This window comes from Eleginops maclovinus, chromosome 11 (genome assembly GCF_036324505.1).
Source record: "Eleginops maclovinus isolate JMC-PN-2008 ecotype Puerto Natales chromosome 11, JC_Emac_rtc_rv5, whole genome shotgun sequence".
NCBI classification, from domain to species: Eukaryota; Metazoa; Chordata; class Actinopteri; order Perciformes; family Eleginopidae; genus Eleginops; species Eleginops maclovinus.
The window spans coordinates 7,466,100-7,486,441 of record NC_086359.1 but is presented as its reverse complement, the minus strand read 5'-3'; the positions used below and the strand labels follow the sequence as shown (position 1 = coordinate 7,486,441).

Genomic DNA, 20,342 nt, shown 5'->3' with positions numbered 1-20,342 from the left:
ACAAATTACAATACAATAAAGGTTCCTCTTATTTATTTTGCTCTGTTGGAAACAAGGATTCTTTAAAAAGAGATTACTGGTTTTACATCCGTCTGCCTGCTCAAAAATGGGAAGCTTGCCCCTTGATTCAGAATTGTTTAAGTATCAGTAAAAAGCTGAACATTGCTACCCTGATTAAATAATCTAAACAGAGACCCTGCTTGAAAGTTTATTTGGAAATGAATTAAAAACAAGTTGATGAGTTGATTATTCCCTTTTGACGCACGCATAGCAGAAGCAGAAAATGAGAAGAACATGATGAACATGAGCATTTTTTATATTCCTTTTCCACTATTACTGTTGCTGTCAGGGATGTAATTGTGCAGCTCATTAATATTTCGCTTTTTTCTTTTTAAAAAACAAATCCTTAGTTATAATCTTTTCTCCGGCCTTGAATATCGTCCCTGAATGAATCACATTCCCGCTACTGCGCGCATGTATTGAATCCTCTTGCAGTATTTAATGATGCACAAACATGTGAAAACTTCAAGAGGTTGACTTTTCAGAGTGCTGTAGATGAGGCAGACCTTTGATCACAATGACATCCTTGATTTCCTAAATACGTCTAACCTCTCTCTCTTTCTCTCTTGTTAAGGCGGACGTCTTGCCAGAGAAACGTTCTACATTCCTCAAAATGCATGTGGAAGAAATTGCTCACTTGAAACAGGTCTGGTCAAAGCATATTTTGCCGAATGATTTCCTAAATTGCCCCGTGTCTGGAGAAATGTAGAAAATTCAGGAAATGCAGCAAACAGTACCAGGGCCGTGTTTGGCCAAAGGCGGTATTGATTGATCTGAGTTTGAAAAAGCACTCCACACGTAGTAGTAGTTTGTTATTCCGGTCCAGGCAGCATAGGTTCAAATCATTAGTTCAGCCACTGTGCTTTTTTGCTCTGCATGACACATTCAACCTCTTACTGTAGCATTCTTACATCATTGAGCCTTTCTCTAAATGGAAATACATTTGAAATAATGACCTTTAATACTTACAGTAATTTACAATATAAGTCAACATGAGGATTTGTTATGCAGTTACTGACAACCCCGGTATGCTCCGTAACAAAAGGGGGAAAACTGTATGGTAATCTGTGTCAACAATGTTATTGCAATAGATCTCTCACCTTTAACCAAATGCTATTTCGGTATGCATGTATTGTGTTGTTCGGTGAGATTAAACTGTGTCATTGCCTCTTAAATGCTGGAAGATTATGTAATAAGAACAATACAGGGACCCACTCAAAATACATCTTGTTTATCTCATTGGTATTCAAGCTGTTTAAGACTTAAAGTAGTGACTAAAAGTCAGTCATTAAAACAATTTGTCAAAATGTAAAACATTTGCTGCTAATACACATGGTTTATTGTAACTGTTTAGATGTTTGGATCAGTGTATGTTTGTTAAAGATGCTACCAAAAATAGCAAAACTGAGTCTGAAGAGCCCCTAGAGGCAACTCTAACATGCATAACAGAAAAAGAATACTTATTTTTATTTAGAGACTACAGTCTGTGATTTCTGTTTTTTTTATGCTGTGTGATCACAGTGTAATATTGACCAACCTAACCTGAATTAGAAAGCGAATCCCCACGGTTTGGCACGACTCAACATGCTTCAGTGCTCCTGTGAAAAATGGCCAATCAGTATTCATATGCTGAAGAGGGCTCAGGCTCCCAGATATCTCTGGAGAGAAGCTGGAATGAGACCGAGGATGGCACTGAATACCTAACACGTATCAATCCTCTCCGTCATCCTAATCAAACATTAAGCCTCTAAACTGTACACTCGGCGCCCGTGGAAAAGACCCGGCTGCAGGTTTTTGATCCCTGAGATGGGTTGTGTTTTGGAGTGATAAGACAGATGTTTGTGTGGCTGTTAACAGTTCTCTGGCTGCCAAGTGGGTTTCGTTGCTACATTGCACTGCTTTTCAGTTCATTTTATTTCACAGACCCTCCAGCTCCAGACGCAGGAACCTGGCCAAAACAATTACACAGTAATAACTTAGAGCACCTGAGTTTAGCACGCACACTGAATACTAAACGACTGAAACTCTGTGTGAGCTATGTGTGTATGTGTTTGTGTGTGATTCCAGGGAGCTTTGACATGCAGTATGACCTTCAAGTGGGGGTTGGAACTCTAGTTGTGGCCAAGCCCCTGGATGCAGAGGTGCAGTCTGTGTACAACATGACTATTCAAGTGACAGATGGGACCAACTTTGCCACAGCTCAGGTAAGCACACTTGATGATTTGTTATGCACTGGCACTGCCTCTAACACACTCCAGACCCACATCAAATTAAATTATTGTTACCTATTCCTTGGGGAGCTGTATACTCTCAGCATCTCTCCTTGCTATGCTTGCATTCTCTTTCCCTGAAATGATCTCTCACTGACTATGAAATGTGGTTTTGTCTTTGACATTTCCTCCTGCTGTCTTGGCTGGACTACTCGTTCTGCCTCGTAAGGGAAATCCTTGATATCATTGGATTAATGGGATTAGACTGTGCAAATAAAGGTTGTGCCACAGTTGCGTACATTCTTTATTGAAAACACCCTGTCCAATTTGAAAAAGATACCCAAGGCTTTGACTAAGGAGATTTAGTGTAAATAGGGCTGGTATCTCCATTTTGCGAATGAAAAAAGAATACATCACGACTGAATCAAATATTATCAGTATTATCAACATGGCTCTTATCTTTAAGAATACAATTCTGAGCACCCTCACTACCTATTTGAATTACTTTTTAATTTCTCCCTCTGTATCATTGTCACTCAGGTATTTATCCGAATACTGGACAGCAACGACAACCCTCCGGTCTTCTCACAGCCAGCCTATGATGTCAGTGTCTCAGAGGACGCACCAGTTGACATGGAGCTACTGCGGGTCAGAGCGTCGGACATGGATGAGCGTGCCCGTTTGAGCTTTTCCATCTATGGCAGTGTAGACCCAGTCAGTATGAGGCTGTTCAGGGTCAACCCTGGTACTGGGGTCGTCTACACTGCAGACCGGTTGGACTATGAGGCCAGAACACAGCACATCCTCACCATCATGGTGAGACGGGAACATGGAAAAATTAATATATATGTTTTGTGTCTGATTGCTTGGCTGTCTGTGTGTGTGCTTACCTGGGCTCTCTTCAAAATGAAGCTCCTCTCAGCTCCTCTTCTTTGTTGGCTCATTCTTTATTTATTTTTTACTGCATCCTAAAACGGTATCCATATTCATCTGTCATTTCACTCCAGGTCAAGGATCAGGAGTTTCCATTTAACCGCGACCTGGCTCGTATCCTGGTGGCAGTGGAGGACTCTAATGATAACATCCCCTATTTCACCAGCACTGTATATGATGCTGTGGCCTATGAATCATCTCCCATAGGCACTTCTGTCCTACAAGTGACAGCCTTAGACAAAGACAATGGAATTAACGGGAAACTCTCCTATATTATGGAAGCAGGTTTGTTGCTATCTTATTTTAATGTATGTATTTGCTTCTAATTAGCGAAGTGGTTTGACCTGCGACAGCCTTCTTAATGATATGTCAGAGAAAAACAAATGGAGATTCAAGTCCTGTGTATTTACTAGTAATTATGTCTGTAACCTTTCTGCTGCTTTCAGGGAACACTGCTGGTGTGTTTGGCATTGATAATGCCACTGGCCTTATTTTCATCGCCAGGGACCTGGACCTCACCTCTGTGGGCTTTTACACCTTAACTGTGCGAGTCACAGACAGTGGATTTCCTCCTTTAATGGCCACAGCTTCAGCTCGCATCTCATTGATACTCTCCGACTTTTCCCAACCCAAATTCTCTCTGAATGAGTATCAGGCCGAGGTAAACAGAAGGAAATGTCTGACTGAAAGGATGGTAACATGGGGGATAATAAGAGATAACATAAGAGGGACCTTTATTGATCCCTATAGAGAAATGTAGGTCTCATAGCAGCAACAGATCAAGACAGAAACACAGATAGTACTCAATAATAAAACATGTATATGTGCAGGAAGCAGTGCAGGGAAATTATTGTATGCAAATATTACTAATAAACTGATACTGATGTCTATGTTTTCGCAGATAATGGAGAACAGCTCCATTGGAACACACGTGATCACTGTTAACGCACTCAGCCGCTCGGCAGTCATATATGATATCTCCAGGGGCAACGAGGAGAACTGCTTCTTCATTAACCATCATACTGGTGTAATCATCACACACAGACCACTTGACTTCGAGGTGTGTTGATGATCAAGGAGTGCTCATACAATTTCATTATATCCCTTTCACTACTCACTGAATTTATTTGTTTTGGCAGCAAACAACATCCTACTTTCTGGTGGTGCATGCCCTGAGCATGGCCGGAGTGGAGGCCAGCACCACCGTCATCGTCCAGGTGGGGGATGTCAATGATAACCCTCCAATCTTCAGAGAAATCAGGTACCAATGACCACATGCGATTCTCTAGATCAATTTTTAAGCATACATTTTCCTTTTTTGCAACACTGTTATCTTTTTACATTAACAGGTATGTGGGTGTAATCAGTGAGGCTGCTCTAGTCAACACTGTGGTCTTGGGAGAGGATGGTAACCCTCTCGTCATCCAGGCGACCGATAGGGACCGCAACCACAACGCCCTGTTGGTCTTCCAGATCATAGACGAGACCGCTCGTATGTTTTTCAGCGTAGACTCTGGGACTGGATCGATTCGGTATGTGAAGGGCAGAATCCACAAATATTGGGCATATGATTAACTTGCTTATAAACCAAAATGTGCCATGATTTGTGATTAAATGTATGGCTGTTTTGTTCTAGAACGATCTCCAGCCTGGACTATGAGAACTTCTCTGAGTTTGTGTTCCGGGTTCATGTTAGAGACAGTGGTCTGCCTCCATTGAGTACTGAGAGCCCAGCAGAGGTGATAATAAAGGTAAGTTAATGACATCTGAGTCCACTTTCAGTGCTTTATACACACCTACCTTACTCAATTGTATCTTTTATTTGTGGGTATTTGTTTCAATCTTAGGTGATCAACATCAATGACTCACCTCCAAAGTTGTCACAGGACACTTACGAGGCAGTACTCCTCCTACCAACCTACATAGGTGTCGAGGTCCTCAGGGTAGAGGCTTTGGACCCCGATATGACTTCTGACCCCACCCTAAACCCTGACAAATCCTTCGCCTCGCAGCTAGTTTACTCGCTGGTGGACAGCAATGCGGAGTACTTCTCTGTGGAGCGCTACACAGGTGTTGTCACTGTCATCAATCAAGACCTCAGTAAAGACCGTTACCGCTTTAATGTGAAGGTAAGTGATTAGCTACACGTGTTCAATGAACATGACACATATAATTTTTATGTATCCTGTCACTAGCTTAGATTTACAGCATGAAGTTGGCTTCAGCTGGCTTGCATGATAATGCTTCCCACAGGGAGGACAGAGCGCTGGGTCAGCTGCACACCCATTGTTATTCATTGTGTTGATATGAAACACTTCAGCTAAATGACGCAGGGTTTTATGCCCTGGTAAATTGGTAATCACTAATGTTTTTTCTGTTGTGTTATTTTTTGTTTAGAAGAGAAACAAAGTTATGCATACATAGTGTCATTGAGTATGTGATAAAAACCCCAGCATCACATCCTCTGCATTAGCTTATTGAGGGTCAGCTGTCAAATACACAAAAAAATAATGCTTTCCCACTCAGTGCTGGATGCCCATAAAAAGGCACTCATGCTCTTCTGTATGTGTCCGTTTTAAGGTTTGGGATGGGCGTTTCTCCAGCATGGCCTTGGTCACAGTTCTGGTCCGAGAAGCTATAGATAGTGGCCTTCTCTTCACCTTTCCGGTCTACTCCGCCTCAATCCCAGAGAACATACCTGATGTCACTGTAGTCACTGTTGTCAACACAGTTGGCCACCGTCTCAACGAACCGCTGAAGTACACTCTGCTGAATCCCAGCGGACGCTTCATCATTCGGCCAACCTGTGGGGTGGTGCTCACCACTGGTTTGCCTTTTGATCGGGAGGAGAAGGAGAGTTACGAGCTGGTGGTGGAGGTCCGCAGAGAAGATGAAATAGTGAAGGTGGCCAGGGTGACTGTACAAGTTCAGGTGGCTGTCTTTTTTTAATTTCTTAACACAGAGCCCATTAGGGGCTCTTAGTCTATCAAGTACAATGTGTTGAAGCGCTAGCCTGTAGAAAAGCGAGTGTAACAGAGGGATTTCATTATGTTATGGAAAAAAGCAATCCAATTGAGGTGTGGTGGAGAAACTCCCTTTGGCACGAACTTTGGGAGCATACCATTTACATGCACAAAACCTTTTTAACATACTACAGGAAAGGGAATACCCCCAAAACAATATTAGGGCCTCTTTAAAATGATGATCTCTCTGTAGGTGGAGGATGTGAACGACAATGCTCCAGAGTTTGTGAACCTCCCTTACTACGCTGCAGTGCAGGTGGAAGCAGAGCCTGGATCAGGTATTTTCAGGGTGTCAGCTATCGACTCAGACTACGGTGTTAATGGAGAAGTGACATACAGTCTTAAGAAGCAGCACAGGAACTTTCAGGTAAGAGCTACACATTCCTGCTCTAAATGTGTTCATATTTTTATACGGGGATATATATTTGAACATTCTGGTACATTCTCATGCTTCCTATGTTAGAAACAAGTTATGATATATTGGTTGCAGGTGAACCCAGTGACAGGAGAGCTGACATTAAAGAGGGCCTTTGAGGCTGGCTTATCCAACGCAGAGTACAAGTTGGTCCTTGTGGCCAGTGACGGTGGCTTCCCTCCTCTGTCAAGTGAGGTGGAGCTGCCTGTTACCATAGTGAATAAAGCCATGCCGGTGTTTGACAAACCCTTCTACGGTCTCACTGTCAGGGAGGATGTAGCCGTCTCCACATCTGTCCTGTGTATCAATGCCACCAGCCCTGAAGGCCAGAGCATCATCTTCACCATCACAGACGGAGACCCTTCACTCCAGTTCGACATTGGTTTTGACACAGGAATCATCAGCGTGATTTATCTGTTGGACTACGAGACCACACAGTACTACCGGCTGACGGTGAAGGCTACAGATCCACTGACCAGAGCAAAGTCTGAGGTCGATGTGGACATCGTTGTGCTGGATGTGAATGATAACCCGCCACTGTTTCAGAACACTTCATATTCCTCTGTGATCGCTGAGAGCTCCATGATTGGAACAGCCGTGTTACAGGTGTGTGTGTGTGTGTGTGTGTGTGTGTGTGTGTGTGTGTGTGTGTGTGTGTGTGTGTGTGTGTGTGTGTGTGTGTCTGTGTGTGTGTGTTGAGTGATACTCATAGTAAATAAGTGTTTACACTTAGGATTCACTTCAGCAGTATTGTGGATGAATATGCGAGTGTTTTCTTACTGATTTATTTATGAGATAATAGTGTTATATTTCCCTACAAATTTCCCTGTGAGGCCCTTGACCTTTAGCAAATAATGGACCAGCTACTGAATGTTGTTTCACCGAGGAAGATGTTGCCTTGAGCAGATTTTTGAATATATTCTTTTCTGTAACAATTTCTTTGAAAGTTTTGAGTCATCATCATAAGTCATGGCCTTGTTAGAGTTTTAGAAAGAATCAGTATCTAAGAATATTGTATCAAACAAATCGTTTTCATGCCATAAAATAAACTTTGGCTTGCTCACTGGTATTCTAGTTTTGTATACTAAATCATTCATGCATTGTAAAAGCAGGTTGTGGTTTTTCAGTTAAAATATTAAGTGTTGTGCCACCTAAAATTCCTTTCCCTCAATCAATATTAATATTATCTATAATACTAATACTTAAAATATAAGTGACAATGGTTTCAGAATACAGTATAATGTCTGTTTTTGTTGATAAATGATTGCGCTTCAACAAAATGTTTGTGCTGGATGCTTATGAATGGTTTGATTTGGATTTCAATGCTGGATCTCCATCAAAAATCCCAGAACATTAGTACACTTTTTTTCATTTGGGCTCAGTATTCAGTGACTTAGTACTGTAGGAATTGAGTATGTCAGGGTAAATAACTCAGACTGTTTTCTGAATAATGCATGAGGCAGTGCAAATGTTTAATCTTTCTCTCCCTGTAGGTGTTTGCTCAGGATCAAGATTCAGAGAAAAACGCTGCGGTGAGTTACCAGATCCTATCTGACATCTACAACAGCACCGACTTCTTCCACATTGACAGTAACAGTGGATTGGTATTCACGGCACGCCTGCTCGACTATGAGCTCATCCAACGCTACAACTTCATTGTCAGGGCGACAGATAGTGGAGACCCTGCCCTCAGCAGTGATGTTAGTGTCACTGTGACTATAACCGATACAAACGACAACCCTCCTAATTTCAGCCAAGCGCTGTACGAGGCCTTTGTCAGCGAGCTGGCTTCCCGAGGGCACTTTGTGACTTGTGTTCAGGCGTCGGATGCCGACATCTGTGATGCTCAGAGACTGAGGTAAAATGTGTTTTATATAACTGTGGGTTTGATGTTTTGTTCTTAAAGTGATGGTTAGAATGTGTTTGCATTGTATCCCACTGAACCCCGTCCAAATGTTTCTGTTCATTATATTATTTACAAGGCGTACTTGCTATTGGCATTCTTAGTTTTGTGTTTCAAACGCAATCTTACTGGTTTGAACTTTTGTTCGTCTGATTCTCAGGCATAAGCAACAAAAGTAAATACTTTGTGTTTCCAGCAGCTTTTGAGCAAAACAACATGAAACAATGTAAACACCTTTGTACTATTTTTTTTAAATTGCTTTCAGGTACACTATTCTCTCCGGGAATGACAAAATGATTTTTATGATGGAGCCAGATACTGGAGTGCTCAGTCTGTCTAACAAGAGGAGACAAGGCATGAAACTCTCTTATGAGCTAAATGTGTCCGTGTCGGATGGAGTCTTCACCAACACTGCTCAGGTGAGACAACGTACAATTTACTATTAACTGATTTGCTATTTTTTTAACCTTTGCAGTGTTTCATTCCGAGAAACCTCCAATTTGATCTCAAACATTTGCAGCTGTCTAGTACGACTGATGCTTCCTACCACTGGCTGCTGAGCGGCTCTGCAGTTAGAGGTTAATGTGTTTGTGTGATAAGGGATTAACTGTGAGGATGATCTGCATACTGTAAAAAACTGTCCTATAGTGGTAATCACGTGTGTGCTCTGATATCCCTTATCTCTGACAGTCTATATTACATGTTATAGATACAATGTCACCTCATTCTTTTGCTGCCGCTTCTGACATAATGTGAAGACAGCAGACCTCCACAGTAGTTTCTCCCGAGTGTTTACAGCTCTATCAATCACCATTAGATCACAGGCCTGATGCTTATGCTGCTGGTGTGCGTGTCAGATTGATGTGATCATGTTTGACAAATCGGTCAGTAAGGATTATTGTGATGGCATCAAATTGAGAATGATATGATGATGATGTAATCTGCAGGTGATTGTACGTGTCCTGGGAGCCAACCTGTACAGCCCAGTGTTCAGCCAGAGGTTCTACCTGGCTGAAGTCCAAGAAAATGCTCCTCCGGGGTCAAGGGTCATTCAAGTAAGTTTGCCTGCTCACCATTCACTAAGTTACTTTCTATCAGGGATTTTATTTCAACATTCCCACATGGAAGAAGCTGTAGAGCCTTGACATTGTTTCCTGTTTGGGTCTCCAGGTCCGTGCAACAGATGAGGACTCCGGGCTGTTTGGCCAGATCAGCTACTCCTTCATCAACGACCTGGGGAAAATTCAGTTCACTATCGATGCGGATGGATTCATATCAACCGCTCAGAAATTAGACAGAGAAAATCCTATTAACAAGGACATGGTGCTGACCATTATGGCCCTGGATGGTGGAGGTATTATTCATGACACTTACCAGACTATAACACTGATAGCCTGACAAAGGCTCTCTTCAAATCAGCCCATCTTTATGACTGTAGACATACACAAAAGTCTAAGTTATACCTTAATCTGGCAGACCAAGCATGTAGCTAACATGAGTGCATGAGTAGTCACTGTTCTTACATTGCCTTCAAGATCATTTATTCTGTATAAGAAGATCACACAATGAGAAGCATGTTTGCATTAAGGATTTGTTACGTTTTGCCATTTGCTTTAACTGATTGAAAACTGTTTAATAGGGCAAATTATTAAGTCTGTATGAAACCATACATAGACATTTACGTTGTGTTTTTTTTCCAGGCCGTGCCTCATTTTGCACAGTTCGAGTGGTTCTTGCTGATGAGAATGACAACGCCCCTCGGTTCAGAGCCGTGGAGTACCGTATGAGCATTAAAGCCAATGTTGCTAAAGGTTCTCTGGTCACACAGATCCAAGCCACTGACGCTGATGCCGGGCCCAATGGGAGGGTTACCTACTCCCTTTACAGCGAGGCACGCCTTTCTCTGGTGGATGTGCTGGAGGTGAGTACATTTGCTTTAAAACCTTATAATTTATACTGCTGTACTTCATATCTGTATGCTAAGCTTTAATAGAGCAGCAAACATTTTCAGTTTCTTCAAGAAAGACTAAAAATCAAACCAGATTCGAACCTTAACAAATGTATTAAACAAGAGTAAACTATATTAAAACTCATGATACGGTAGATCTTACTTAAGAGACATTCTCAAGTGACATCAGCTCCCCCTTTCATTGGAACAGCTATCTGGTATCTGTAGTTGTACATTTTACTCATCAAGTTAAAATGATGTTACATTAAGATTGATGCCTCAGTTAGTTTTGCCTGTTCCAAAGAAAAACTAAATTATGAGCTAGGAGAAAATATAGAACTGTACGAAACAAAAAGCTGAAGTATAAGAGGCTAATTTGATATGCAGGAAAATAAAGAAAGTGGAATAAATATAACTATCATTCATTGTGGTTTTTGCCGGAGCCCAGGTGGAGGCTGACAGTGGTTGGATGATGACGAAAAGCACTGTGGACCACCTCCAGGGGACGGTGCTGTCCTTCTTCGTCAAAGCCACAGACTGCGGTTCCCCTGCAAAACACTCTCTGGTGTCAGCATTCATCCACGTCGTCCCAGCAGATGCATTTGTTCCGTCCTTCAGCCAGCCTCAGTACTCCTTCACCATCCCAGAGGACACAGCAGTAGGAACAGCTCTGGGGTCTGTGTACATGGCCCCTGGACAGACTGGGACTTTCTCTGCAGTTGGTGGAGAGACGCTCGACAGCAACCAGGGAGGGACCTTCCTGGTGGAGAGGGACACGGGGCTCATCCGTCTGATCAAGCCACTTGATTATGAGCTCATGAGCATCTTCCGCTTTAAGGTTGCAGCAACAACAAGAAAAGACCTGATCGAGTCGGTCTCCACTGTGGACGTCGAGGTTAAGGTTTGTGATGAAGCTAAACAAAGAGCCTGTTATTATTTCATTATGTAAAAGCACGCCAACGGAAATATCCTATACAAATTTAGATCATTATTTGTTCTTACTTCTCTCCAAAGATTCCTCTGTTTGAGGTTCTGAAGTTGCTACATAACATAATTAAACTTTGCACAACATGACGACAATTCAATTCAATACATTCAAAATTAGGTTGAATAATTCTGAGAATGAGTGGATTAATTTGCAATATTTTCCAGTATAATTTAACATTTAATTTGATTCTTTTTTTTTTTTTTTGCAGATCCTTGATGTGAATGACAACAAGCCAATGTTTGAGACAAATGCCTATGTTGCCACAGTGATGGAGGGGATGCCAGTTGGGACTAGAGTGATACAAGTCCGTGCACTTGATCCAGACTGGGGCTCCAATGGACAGGTGTGTGACAGATAAGTTCAACTGACAAAGAAATACTTTGTTTTTTTTAGCAGTTTTTGTTGTTGTTGATGCTTTGAAAGCTACTTAATTTTCTTAATTCCAGGTAACCTACAGCCTTGGATCTCTGATCAACTACAACTTGGACTTGACAAAGGACACCAGCACCTTCAGCAGCCCCATCACCATGAGCTCAGTCTTTGCTATTGACAGTAAAACAGGCTGGATCACCACACTGAGTCAGATGGACCACGAGGCCTGCTCGAGCTACAGCTTTGAAGTAGTGGCCTCTGACCTGGGGGAGTCACAGTCGCTCTCCTCCACCACAGTGGTTACCATCACTGTGTCGGATGTCAACGACAACCCCCCGCAGTTTGAGAGGGAGCTTTACCGGGGTGCAGTAAAGGAGAACGACCCCCTCGGTGAGGTGGTAGCTGTTCTAAAAACTAAAGATCAAGATGGCACGGATCAAAACCGCCTCGTCAACTTTTACATAACTGGTGAGGAAATGAAAAACAATACTAACATAATGGCAGCATAATGTGTTGCAGTAATTGCATTATGCAGTGAGATAAGGTGGTGTTGCATAAAAATGAATTCCACTAAGGAGGTTGTTATTATTAAAGGTCACATTTCAAATAAATTCCAATCCAAATGTCAAACCTTTTATTTTTGGGAATTTCCTTTTCATTCTACAATGTACACATCGTACAAAAAAAACCCCGTCTTAATCAAGGCAGAGAAATGCACATTTGTATTTATATAATATATAGAGTGCAAACTAACACACAGATGTTTTAATGAGTCTTTAATTCGATGTGAAGTTGGTATATTGGTTGGAATTCCACACACTCACACATGGCTTTGTGTAGTTACTCCTTTTTATGGGAGTAATAAAAACCTTGCCGGCAAAACTCTCACCTTGACACTCAGCTTGATCATTTGTATTCACATAAAATTGTCTGATAATATCTAAGGGTGATGTATTTTGGCCTTTGTAGTGTCATAATGAAAGGTCATCTTTTTAACACTTTGAAAGGCCATAACTGCTTTACCACCAGCACGGCTTAGGCTATGATGATAGATGTTTATTGATTATGCCAAAGGGTACTTGCATCATTTGTGTGGGGGTGTGGATGGGTGGGGAGCTGGTGTTTTTTTCTTCTTGTGACTAAATAAGAATGCCTGTTAATTCACAAGTCTGTTACAATACATCTTTGCCTCTTTCTATGCTGTGGGTTGTCAGCGGTTTCATTTTCACCCGTTTAATCTTCAGGGGGGAACCCGCGGGGCGTGTTTGGCCTGGCTCTAGTACAGGGAGAGTGGAAAGTTTACGTGAGCGGTCTGCTGGATCGTGAGCAGCAGGACTGGTATCTGCTCAACATCACAGCCAGCGATGGCCTATATGTCACTCGCACTGCAGTGGAAGTCACCGTCATGGATGCAAATGACAACAGTCCCATCTGCAACCAGGTCAGAATACACACATGTAGATGCGTAAAAATATGCAACGCAAACAAATAATTATTGGAATGTAGGACAATGAAGTATTATTACATAGCTGTTTTAGAATTCATGGCACTCTAATTGCCTTTGTGGTCTGCCTATGTCCACGTTAACCACATTGCAATTAGTATTGGCTAAAAATAGAAAGAAAACATCTATTCAAAATCTTTGTGAAAAACCAAGTTACACTGGCTACAGACAAATTACTTTGTTACTTAAAGTGAAGATAAACAAATACAAAGTTGAATATCAAATAGTTGATCAATGTTTTATCATGTCATGCAGAATCGGAGAGCAACAAACAGTAACTGCAATCTGTCTTTTTAAATGCTGTTGAATAATGGTGTGTATTTATGTATGTGAAACGGCTGCAGAAAAGGGTTTGTTAAAATAGTCTTTGTTTCACTGTTTAGTAAAGTACAGAATTTCATTTGAATTACTTCATCAGATATATCAATAGTACTAAACTGTAACTTACTACTTTTGACATACTGTACAAATTGTGTGACACAAAAAACAATCAACATCAGCTTTTTTATTTTAAGATGCAAACTCAAATGAACGCTGTAGAAGAGGCCAGCAACTGTGAAAAGGGACTATAATTGGGATGTTCCATCTTCTAGAAATACCCCCTTTTCAATTCTTAAATTTCACATCATTAGTTAAGAAAGTTAAATTTCCAGTCCAAACTTTTTCTCTTTGAAATCATCCCTCCCCGTGTCCCTCTTCTCCTCTTATATTCTTTCTGTTCCTTTACAAGTTCAGCCAGGATAACTACAAAGTTTGCATGGTACGGTGACAGCATCACATTGATCAAAATATGTTTAGTCACACACTATTCTGTAGCTTATTATGGCCTCTTTCTCATGTGTTTTGATTAAAAGTGCTAGTTGTTTGAGAAGTAGTGGTAGTATTGAAGTGCCTGATGCTCTTATAGTAACCATAGAAACAAAAGCATTTCTACTTGAAGTAATGGTAGCTGCAGAACTCAGCTGTCAAGGTAGTAGCAGTAATGGCGATAAACAACCTCCACTTCTGCTACTAGCCATCGTGTTTCGTCATGGTTGATGCAGCATAGGAAATAATAGTGATAGGTATAGTGGAAAAGCAGTACAAGTAATATTAGTTGAAAGTGAATTAATATTATTGGTAGTAGATATAGTAGTTTCATCAGGTTATGGACGAATCATTTCAGCAAGTCTGGGAAAAAATGGAAAAGTAGTTGGTGTGTGTGTGGTGAAATAATGGGGTCACAAAGTTGATTTCCAGAGGCGGTAACTGTCTGGAGTGAATGCAGGGTCAGGAAAGGGCACTTTACTGTTATGCTCGTTCTCACCAGGGATAATAGAGGCATTGCTCAACAGTTTTATGTGTTAGACAGATTTCCTTTTTTTCCCCCCAGAAACTGTTGTTTCACTTTGTGCTTGTGTGTGTGTGTGTGTGTGTGTGTGTGTGTGTGTGTGTGTGTGTGTGTGTGTGTGTGCGTGTGTGTGTGTGTGTGTGTGTGTGTGTCTGTGTGTTTGTTGTGCCAGGCGGTGTACAGTGCCTCTTTTCCTGAGAACATTCCCATTAACAAGGGCATTCTGACAGTGGGCGCAACAGATGCTGACTCAGGCTCCAGCGCTGACATCCAATACTCACTGTTTGGCATCGGGGTTGAAGATTTCTACATGGATGCCAACACTGGTACATTCGGTTCATATATTTTCTATGCTTTTGTAGGAAAAACAATATGCAGAGTATGTCAGAGAATACGCCTCCTTTCTACATATCTTTATTTGTGTCCTAAGGTGAATTGCGCACGGCCACGGTTATGGACAGGGAAATGACGACCACTTATAAACTCATTGCCCAGGCAACTGATGGAGGAGGGCTGTTCTGCCGCTCTGACATCTCTCTCAAAGTATTGGATGTGAATGATAATCCCCCCTCCTTCTCCTCTAACCATTACCTGGCTAGCGTTTATGAGAATGCCGCCCCCAAGGCTTTGCTTACCCGGCTGCAAGCCAGCGACCCAGATGAAGGTGAGCTAATAAGAAGTTTAATTCTGGAGGAGTAAGATGTTGAACAAGGATGATAATGAGCAAATAGAGTCACAATAAATGCAGTTTCAAGATACTGTCACTAAGCATTCAAACTGCTGACTCTCACTTGAGATTACTTACAGATACATGTTATCACGCACAATTTTTCGAATAGAAAAGACTTCCTTGAACAGGAAGAAAAACATTTTGACATGAATATGAAGTCTTGGCTGTGCTTGGATTTCTCTCCCATTCTCTCCAGGATTTAACCGTACAGTAGTCTATTCTCTGGTGGATTCAGTCAATGGATTGTTTTCCATTGACCCGGTAACAGGGATGGTAATTCTGGAGAAATCTCTAGACAGAGAGAGCCAAGACTCCTATCGAGTCCGTGTCCAGGCCAGTGATCAAGATGGGCAACAGGGGGCGCTGTCCTCCCAGGTAAGTGATCCCAGTGACACACATTCAATGTTGTTGAGTTATTCCCATGCTATGCAGTATGCATAAAGCCTAAGTGCAGGGAAAAAAACATCCTAAAAGATGGTCACAATCACAAAACATGACACTTTTGAAATAACGCCAAGATGAAAAGAAAGCCAAACATGATTAAAATTCACAACAGGCTTCACAACATTACCACACAAGGTGAAATAAACATGGCAATTAAATAAGATACAGACTAAATGAAAATGGCTTCTGAGCAATTTACACCAATTATATATTAAAAATGTAATTATTTATGAAACCATTTCACCATAATTACGCAATTACATTTTATACACTGAACATTAAGTGGCACATTAGTCAGTCAAAGAGTCTCCCAGCTGCTGATGGGCAATTTGTATTGCTGTCCATACACATGAATAACAAAAAACCAATGAATAAAAACATGTTGTTTACTGAAGAGATCAGATAAAGAACCTGGTAGATTTAATCAAGATAAATCATCAACCGGTGGAGTGTCTTGGATGGGAAAGTGGGGAAGGTGACGGATACAGATGCAGAGTCAGGAAGAAAATAGGTAAAAAGGGTTCTTTTTAGGACTGCCGGAACATGCTATAACTTTAAATGAACCCCAGACAAAAGTGAGATCAGGTGTGCCTATTTGGACCAACATAGCATTAGGTGTAACTGGAGTAACAGCTGAGATAGTAGTAGTAGCGATTAGTAGAAGTATGGAAGCAGAAAAGGTAGAAATGCGATGACATCCCACTTGCAGTGAGTGGAACTGGGTTCAAGTGACTCTCCTCTTTGACTCCATATGTAGCATAACATATACCGTACCATATGCTGAGTGTGTATGCCAGAATACATAAGGGGGCTGAGAATAGTGAAGGTCTGATGCAGTTTAGCTTGAAAGCATGTCATCCTGTGAGGGAGGAAGGTGTGAATTATGAATGAAATAGGGGTCTCAATAGGGTACAACAACCACAACAGTTATTGAAAAGACATACAAGAAAAACCAACAACAGAAATACCACAGAAAGGAAAATCAAATCAACAGAAACATTTTCATTTCACCAAACCTATCATATGTCAAAAGTAAGAAATAAAGGGAAATGAGGCTAAGGGTAATAACATTACATTCTCCTATACAAATAAAGCAATGTTATACATTACATTTGGAAACTCTTTCTAAGAAATAATTACTAGAAACTGATGATACACTTTTCCCCAACCCTCAGCTACAATGAAAATCTCCATTGTTTGTAGACTTTTGTTTGCAATACACCAAAGGAAAATCAAATACACATATTATAAAGAGGTTTACTGCTTAACATCACAGCCTTGTTTTAAAGTTGTTTTGACCTTCCAGAAAGCAGAATCAAATGACACAGTGTAACTTTCTATTTAATATTTATCTAGTGACCAAAAAGAAAGGAAGAAATAATTAAATAGATTCTCTTCGGGGCTTTGGTGGGCAAAAACGTCAATGGGTTTTCCTCCCCCAGTCGCTTGTCTTGTTTGTAGAGCTTCTTGTATCTTTTCTCCCGTTAATGTCCTTGTCTTGTGCTGAAACTAAACTCTGAGGGCAGTGAAATGAGTCTTGTCTCTCCCTCAGGTGGATTTGACCATTTTGGTGCTGGATGTGAATGACAATGCTCCAGTCTTCCAGAGAAGGGACTACGCTGTCACCGTCCCTGAGGATGTTGCCGTGGGAACCGAGTTGCTGAGAGTGTTGGCGACGAGCGTGGACATCGGACCGAATGCTGATATCACCTACACCATCCGGTCAGGCAACGAGTTGAGAAAGTTCAGCATAGACAGAAACCTGGGTGAGCTGAAGTCGTTGTATGTGCTGAATGCTAAACTAAAACTCACTTCAAATCTTGAGCTAAATCCTATATGCTTTACAATGTGTTTGTTTTAGGCTCTATTTCTGTGGCTGATGATTTGGACTTTGAGGTTTGTAAGGACTACTACCTCACCGTTGAGGCCTGGGACAGCGGGAACCCTCCTCTCAGTACAGCTACCATGGTAACCATTGAATTGATGGATGTCAACGACAACGCCCCAACCTTCAGTCAGGAAATCTACAATGTTCTGGTCAGCGAGGATGCGTCTGTCGGGCAGACAATTACAAGGGTAACACTCTTTTGCACTCTTATTTTCTATTCATTCCCTCACATTGATGGACTTTGTATCTGTGATGTTTTATGTAGCATATTATTTGTTATGGGATTGTTTTTTCTACCTGCCCAGGAACAACAGATGTAATTAGCAACTAGCTAAGTCTGTTGCATTGCTTTTAACTGTGTGACATCTCTGCAAAAATAAAGAATTATAAGAATTATACATATTGGATCTAAAGTGTTCTGCTATATTTGTTATTAACTTCGTTTCTCTCCATGTGTATGTGTTTTTCTAGGTATCAGCAGAAGATTTAGACAGCCAGGTAAATGGGCGCATCACATACTCCATCCTGAAAGGTGACCGCACTAACCACTTCTGGATTGACCCTGTGACGGGACTGCTCAAAGTCAATAAGCGGCTCGACAGAGAACTAGTAAGGAAGCATCTCTAACTTCAATATCTCATTTACAATCAATAGCAATTTTACGGTTCATGAGCACACAAAATACAAAGTCTGCTCAAGGTCATCACCAAATGAAGTGATTAAATTCAGATTTATTTATGTCATAAAGGTTTAGCTGTGCTTCTCATACATCCCGTTACATAAAGATGACTCTCATCCCCTCTTACTCCCTCTAGGTATCCCAGTACTCTTTGTCAGTGCAGGCGTTCGACAGTGGCTCTCCTGCCATGTCCTCCACTGTCACCCTCAACATCGACATATCTGACGTTAACGACAACCCTCCTGTTTTCACTCCTCCCAACTCCACAGGCGTCATACAGGTAACAGTCTGTCTGTGTCTGCTTTTATTCACGTTTATCTGTGCTAGGGTCACATTAACTCCTCTCTCTCTCCCAATACCTTCAGCTAAACCAAGCTGCCGGCACCACCCTGCTGAAGCTGTCAATGAGCGATAAAGACTCCCCTAGAAATGGCCCTCCCTTTGAGTTTCGCTTGGTGTCAGGAAATGAGAGAAATTTCTTCTCCTTGGACCAGACTGGAACCCTGAGGTCCAAGCGTGTGTTTGGCCCTGAAGCCCCCAGAGAGTTCACTCTTGAAATCCAGGTTAGTAGTAGCTGTTTCTCTTTAACCATTATGTATGCAGTAAAGTTGATTGACAGTACAGCGTTAGTTACACACACTCAGCATTTCTAAATGCACTTTCACTGCTTTCCACTGTTAGCTACTAAGTGGTGCTAAAATATGTTTTGTTTTTTTTCATTAGCCTCATATGAACTCATTTCAATTATAGAGAAGCTATTAACACCATTATTATGATGAGACTGAAGGGGGGACTGAGCTTTAATATTGATGTTTCATTCAGTTTACAGTAATCTACAAGGCCACCCTTTGCTATAACCATTATGAAAGCTTTGATTATATTGAATATTTCGATAGAGATTTATAAAATGGATCAAATAACTTGTTGTGTATTATTTTACGTTAAGATAAAACCCTATTGATCTCTTTTCAAGTTACAATTACCTGACAGTATCTAGAAAAAAAAGCTTGATGAACAATTTAATGCATTAAGAATGATGAAGATAAAGTAACATTTTCTGATGAAGGCCGTTGTTCAGAATTAGACCCATTTTGAATACTGGACTGGCATGTTTACTCTGTGCTTTACTACTGATCTGAGTACTTCATCCACCACCGACTGTGACTTTGTTTTGGTCTATTAGGCAACTGACTCGGGTAAACCAAGTCTGACTTCTTCCTCCTGGATATTTATGAGAGTCATCGGGAACAGTCAGTATAAACCCGCTGTCTCCCCCCTGGAAATCTTCATCGTCATGGTAACAGACATGTTCCAGGGCGGGCCAATTGGTCAGATCTATGCAACCGACCGCGACCCCAATGACGTGCTTTCATTTACCCAGAAGCTTCAGCCCAAAAGCTTGTTTACAATAAACAGACAGGATGGCAGCATTGTGGCTCTGCCGGGCCTGGAAACTGGCAGGTACACACCACACCACACCAAACCACAACACACAGACACATCACTTTATAGCACAGGCTGAAAACTGTAACACTGAAAGCCTGCCAACCGTATGGTGGTTTGGCCCTATGCTAAAAACAATATGTGAAACTCCAGCTCAATCAAAATAGAGCCTGAAAGCAAGTTTTCAACTTTAAAACTCAGAACATGAGTATCCAGACAGAGGAACTCATTACCTTCACACATAAAACAAAACAACTTTAAAAAAAACACTTCAACTAGAAGTAATGAAAGGGAGCAACCAATAGGAGTTATGGATCAGGCCATACGGTTTTGTTAGGGGTTCTGAGTAACTCGTTTGGTGATAACCTCTATAGTTTTTTCCTTTTCATTTATTGATGTTTTGATTACTTATATTTCAGATGTGTAATTTAATACAATCTTTCTTTGTTGTTATGTTATTATGCTGTCAGTG

The 20,342-nt window shown here is 41.3% G+C and overlaps 1 protein-coding gene across 1 annotated transcript in view; it reads left to right on the top strand.

The window, feature by feature from the left end:
• The window catches only part of LOC134872205 (protocadherin Fat 3), a 54,665-nt gene that overhangs the window by 18,195 nt on the left and 16,128 nt on the right, over positions 1 to 20,342 (top strand). The window contains exons 9-39 of the mRNA XM_063895385.1: positions 635 to 706; positions 2,128 to 2,264; positions 2,811 to 3,086; positions 3,278 to 3,488; positions 3,650 to 3,864; positions 4,105 to 4,263; positions 4,343 to 4,464; positions 4,553 to 4,735; positions 4,840 to 4,954; positions 5,051 to 5,332; positions 5,784 to 6,134; positions 6,420 to 6,593; positions 6,717 to 7,247; positions 8,135 to 8,499; positions 8,810 to 8,963; positions 9,492 to 9,599; positions 9,715 to 9,898; positions 10,245 to 10,465; positions 10,941 to 11,393; positions 11,689 to 11,823; positions 11,927 to 12,320; positions 13,097 to 13,293; positions 14,859 to 15,012; positions 15,117 to 15,350; positions 15,613 to 15,791; positions 17,413 to 17,626; positions 17,722 to 17,936; positions 18,220 to 18,357; positions 18,564 to 18,707; positions 18,793 to 18,990; positions 19,611 to 19,888. Of these exons, the coding sequence (XP_063751455.1) occupies positions 635 to 706; positions 2,128 to 2,264; positions 2,811 to 3,086; positions 3,278 to 3,488; positions 3,650 to 3,864; positions 4,105 to 4,263; positions 4,343 to 4,464; positions 4,553 to 4,735; positions 4,840 to 4,954; positions 5,051 to 5,332; positions 5,784 to 6,134; positions 6,420 to 6,593; positions 6,717 to 7,247; positions 8,135 to 8,499; positions 8,810 to 8,963; positions 9,492 to 9,599; positions 9,715 to 9,898; positions 10,245 to 10,465; positions 10,941 to 11,393; positions 11,689 to 11,823; positions 11,927 to 12,320; positions 13,097 to 13,293; positions 14,859 to 15,012; positions 15,117 to 15,350; positions 15,613 to 15,791; positions 17,413 to 17,626; positions 17,722 to 17,936; positions 18,220 to 18,357; positions 18,564 to 18,707; positions 18,793 to 18,990; positions 19,611 to 19,888 (6,793 nt within the window). The remainder of the gene's footprint in view (positions 1 to 634; positions 707 to 2,127; positions 2,265 to 2,810; positions 3,087 to 3,277; positions 3,489 to 3,649; positions 3,865 to 4,104; positions 4,264 to 4,342; positions 4,465 to 4,552; positions 4,736 to 4,839; positions 4,955 to 5,050; positions 5,333 to 5,783; positions 6,135 to 6,419; positions 6,594 to 6,716; positions 7,248 to 8,134; positions 8,500 to 8,809; positions 8,964 to 9,491; positions 9,600 to 9,714; positions 9,899 to 10,244; positions 10,466 to 10,940; positions 11,394 to 11,688; positions 11,824 to 11,926; positions 12,321 to 13,096; positions 13,294 to 14,858; positions 15,013 to 15,116; positions 15,351 to 15,612; positions 15,792 to 17,412; positions 17,627 to 17,721; positions 17,937 to 18,219; positions 18,358 to 18,563; positions 18,708 to 18,792; positions 18,991 to 19,610; positions 19,889 to 20,342) is intronic.